The sequence below is a fragment of the Cynoglossus semilaevis genome, chromosome 4 (assembly GCF_000523025.1).
Source record: "Cynoglossus semilaevis isolate Cse_v1.0 chromosome 4, Cse_v1.0, whole genome shotgun sequence".
Taxonomy (NCBI): domain Eukaryota; kingdom Metazoa; phylum Chordata; class Actinopteri; order Pleuronectiformes; family Cynoglossidae; genus Cynoglossus; species Cynoglossus semilaevis.
In genome coordinates, this window is record NC_024310.1 from 14,590,996 (window position 1) to 14,594,802 (window position 3,807).

Sequence of the window (3,807 nt, forward strand, 5' to 3'; positions counted from 1 at the left end):
GACAGTAAGAGAGAAATGGAGGAAAGAAAACAAGACCATAATTTATTGACTGGAGAGGCGTGTATCCCGGAGCAATAGGCCCACGACACAACACTGACATCTAGTGGAAGGAAAGCACACTGTAACTTTATGTTGGGGTTTGGGGTTTTTCGTTTGGTTGTATATTTCTGACATTTAATTTTTACAGAAGGTCAACAAATCAGTGTATCAGCATATATTTTACCAGAAAATGTTGCATTATTGTCATTGTTTAATAATTATTTTATTTTATCAATAACCATATAATTTACCAGGTAAATAATCTCAGATGTTTGAATCTTAAAACTGCCACTGATAACTGAGGAAACATCCAGCTAATCAGGAGAGAAGCTCTTTTACTCAGACTGATTCCACTGACTGCTGTGAAAAATGAGCCTAATAAAAGCCTGTCAGATAAACATCACTTCACATCCCAGAGTGCTATTTGTCAGACTAATGCTGCATGTCCTGAGGATGTCCAGCCATTTGTCAAGATCATGTCAAGATCATAAAACACAAGTGTTCTGTCTTTTTAATCCCTGTCCAATTGTCCTTTTGTTTTGTTTTTTTACACAATGTCATCTACACACACACACACACGCACACACACACACCATTAGAGGACCCAGAATGAGACACAGGTGAAGTCCCTGAGTTTGTGTGGGATGTTGAGCCTGTTTCTCATTGGTCTACAGACACTTCAGATAACAGACTTCATGTTCTACACTTCTGCTACAGACACACAGAAACATATTGTACATATATGACCTTCGCAGTTATGACATTTGATATACTTTCACTACAGGTTCTCTGATCACTTACTTTAACAAACAACAAAATCAACTAATCTTATAATTACTGTTACTAATTACTATAATTACTACAAACAGATCATCCAAACTATTTATACTAAATCAAATATTACAGTTCATCTTTTTTAATACTTTTAATACTTAACAAGTTTTATTTATTGACCTGACCACAGGTTATGAGGTGACACATGTTGGGAAACCAAGAGAAGTCAGGGAGCGTCACACAGTTCCACTACAAAGAATACATATTTCCCGATTAGTCAGTTTTCTGTCAATAACAATCGATCACTGATAGTATTTTATTCTTTGTAAAGTCGTCCATTTCAGCAGCAGTTACTGCCCTGAGTCTGCTTGTCTTGTCCCAGCCACACGGGGGCACTGTTGATCTTGGTGCTCTGGGACTTGGCCTCTGCTGACTGTGAATTTATTCCCCCTCCCTCGCTAGAAAGACGCTTGTGGATCTCGGAGGCCATGGTTAGAAAAGCTCGCTCCACATTATCAGAGCTCTTAGCACTGGTCTCCAGAAATGGGATCTTGAGAGATGAAGCCAGGTCCTGACGGGGGCAGAGGGAGTGGGTGGGGGGGGGTATGTTATAGATATGACCTGAGCAGCCTTTGTCATCACTCTGTTAATGTTGGGCTGCTCTGTTACCTGAGCAGTGGCAGCGTCCACCACTTTCCGGCTGATGACATCAGACTTGTTTCCCACCAACAGTCTGGAGACGTTCTCACAGGCGTATCGATCAATCTCCTCCAACCACTGCTTCACATTGTTGAAAGACTCCTGAGAGAAAGATCAATGTTAGAAAAAAATACCCCAATTTAAAGGAGCCCTCACCATTAGATACAAGCGGAGGCTGAGTTAATAAGAATACTGTTTATTATTTTTACAGTCGCACGCTGGTACAGAAGTTTACTAGAATCAAATCATTAGTTGTTGTGTGAACACTTTCTCTTCACACCAGCATTTATTCTTCTGATTAATGATTCAAACACACACACACACACACACACACACTGACCTGCTCGGTGACATCATAAACAATGATTATCCCATGAGCTCCTCTGTAGTAGCTGGAAGTGATGGTTCGAAACCTCTCCTGACCTGCTGTGTCCCACTGATGGACCCAAACACACAAACGTCACATGATGTTGTGTCCAGTCTTACAGCCCGGCCTCACACTGCACATGTTCAACACCCAAACTCTTACGATCTGCAGCTTCACCGTCTTCCCGTCCATGTCGATGGTCCTGATCTTAAAGTCCACTCCGATGGTGGAGATGTAGCTTTCTGTGTAGGTGTCGTCCTGTCACAGTGGGATTCAAGAACATTCATCGTGCTGCTTTGACACTCAACATCCAGATGTTAGGATCAGAAGTCCGTCCGACTGAACTGTAAGCGGTGAGTGTGTGTTTGAAGCCTACCGCAAAGCGTAGCAGCAGACATGACTTTCCAACTCCAGAGTCACCGATCAGCAGAAGTTTGAACAGGTAGTCACTGGACGTAAAGAATTAAACACACACAGTAAACAAAGTGTGTGTGTGCAACAACATGAAAAGCTCTTGTTGCTTCTCCCTACATAGAAGAAAATAATCCAGAGATAAGACTGAAGCAGTGAGCAGTTGAAGTAAATCCCTGAATAAGAGCCTGTGATGTCACATGGTTGTACGTTGTTGTTTATTAATGTTTAACTGAAACAACACGGTGACTGTTGTTTCACATGTATTCTGGCAGCCGTCATTACCCATCAGCCCCTGTAGTGCACTGACGCAATTGACCAAACATCAATACAGGGAATGAGCGAGGCCTTTCAAACACCAGCACCTCCACCAGCCTGGTCCCAGCCGACACAACCAGCACATCTGTCACTGGTAAAGGAGGAGGAAATGAAAGGAGGCCCCGGGACCAGGACCAGGACCAGGACCAGGACCAGGGCCAGGGCCAGGGCCAGGGCCAGGTTTCTCCAGGTCCTGGACTCAGCTGTAGCAGGAGCAGAAACACACAGTAACACTGAGAAGGAAACAACACTTACTATTCAGGATTCATGATGACCAAGGTCCAGGTGAACCCCCCCCATAAACAAACTGAACTGAAGACACTTTGATGTTTCGTCCTCCTCTGTTGTCTGTGTGTGTGTGTGTGTGTGTGTCCAGTGGAGGGCCAATGGCAGTGAAGAGTTGCTGTCTGCCTTCAGGTCTAACAGGTGAGCTGACTGCTTCAAATACATCATTTATTAATGAGGAGCAGCTCAGGTTACTGTGGGGACAGCACCTGACACACACACACACACACTGTCTCTGTTGAACTATGAAACTAGCTTCTGTGCTGTTGTGGTCGTTGTTACACTGAGTCACTGTGTTAAAGTAGAAGAATGTTTGAATGTGACAGAACAAACAGGTTGTAAATAAAGGTTCAGTTAAAGCTCAGCTCCACGAGTCCTGGTGTCCTCAGCAGAACACAGGACACTTGTGATGTCACGTGAATGATGGAATGAAAACTATACTCTTCTGACATGGATGTTTGAGATATGAGCCCATTCATATTAATGACTGGGACTGAAGACTTCTGTAAAGATCTAGAACTATTTTCCAGCGTCCTGGTCCTTTCTTCCTTTCCTCCCCTCACCAGCGTCAGTCCGGGGTACTCTGCCTTCTCTCCTCGTTCCTCGCCCTTCTTCTTTTGTCTGCCGACTTCTTTCTCTCATCTTTTTCAGAATCAGACAAAAGCGAAAGCAACCCGGTTTGATTCACTGCTGACTCCCGTGTGTGACCCACCCCATGGTCACGGGAGCGAGCAGAGGGCAGGGGATTGTGGGATGTGCGATGGCTGAGCAGCTGTCTTGGGGTCAGAGGTCAGCAGCCCTGACTACGGCCTGTTGCTGCGGCAGAGGCGGCAGCACGGTGGTTGCTAGGGCACAGGCAGGCTTTGTGGCAGCCCTCGGTGGAGCATGGAGCTGGGAAAACTGGGGGAAGGGAA

At 44.9% G+C, this 3,807-nt stretch overlaps 1 protein-coding gene across 2 annotated transcripts; it reads right to left on the reverse strand.

Annotated features, from left to right (window-relative positions):
• Positions 1-949: 949 nt before the first annotated feature.
• Positions 950-3,547, reverse strand: LOC103378286 (ras-related protein ORAB-1-like). 2 transcript variants are annotated; one of them, XM_008309443.3, is made up of 6 exons: positions 2,864-3,547; positions 2,256-2,328; positions 2,042-2,137; positions 1,853-1,948; positions 1,483-1,614; positions 950-1,384 (listed from the first exon to the last, which is right to left on the reverse strand). In XM_008309443.3, the coding sequence occupies exons 1-6, from the start codon at positions 2,875-2,877 to the stop codon at positions 1,154-1,156; spliced, it is 642 nt and encodes a 213-aa protein (XP_008307665.1). In that variant the 5' UTR covers positions 2,878-3,547; the 3' UTR covers positions 950-1,153. The 2 variants fall into 2 exon arrangements, with proteins under 2 accessions (XP_008307665.1, XP_024911033.1); XM_025055265.1 differs by lacking the exon at positions 2,864-3,547 and adding an exon at positions 2,576-2,760.
• Positions 3,548-3,807: the final 260 nt, after the last annotated feature.

Coding starts and splice junctions, on each gene's coding strand:
- LOC103378286 (XM_025055265.1), bottom strand. CDS start 2,616: ATGTTTGGTCAATTGCGTCAGTGCACTACAGGGGCTGATGG. Junction 2,329..2,575: donor TGCACTACAGGGGCTGATGG/GTAATGACGGCT, acceptor CTTTACGTCCAG/TGACTACCTGTTCAAACTTC. Junction 1,385..1,482: donor TGGACGCTGCCACTGCTCAG/GTAACAGAGCAG, acceptor TGCCCCCGTCAG/GACCTGGCTTCATCTCTCAA.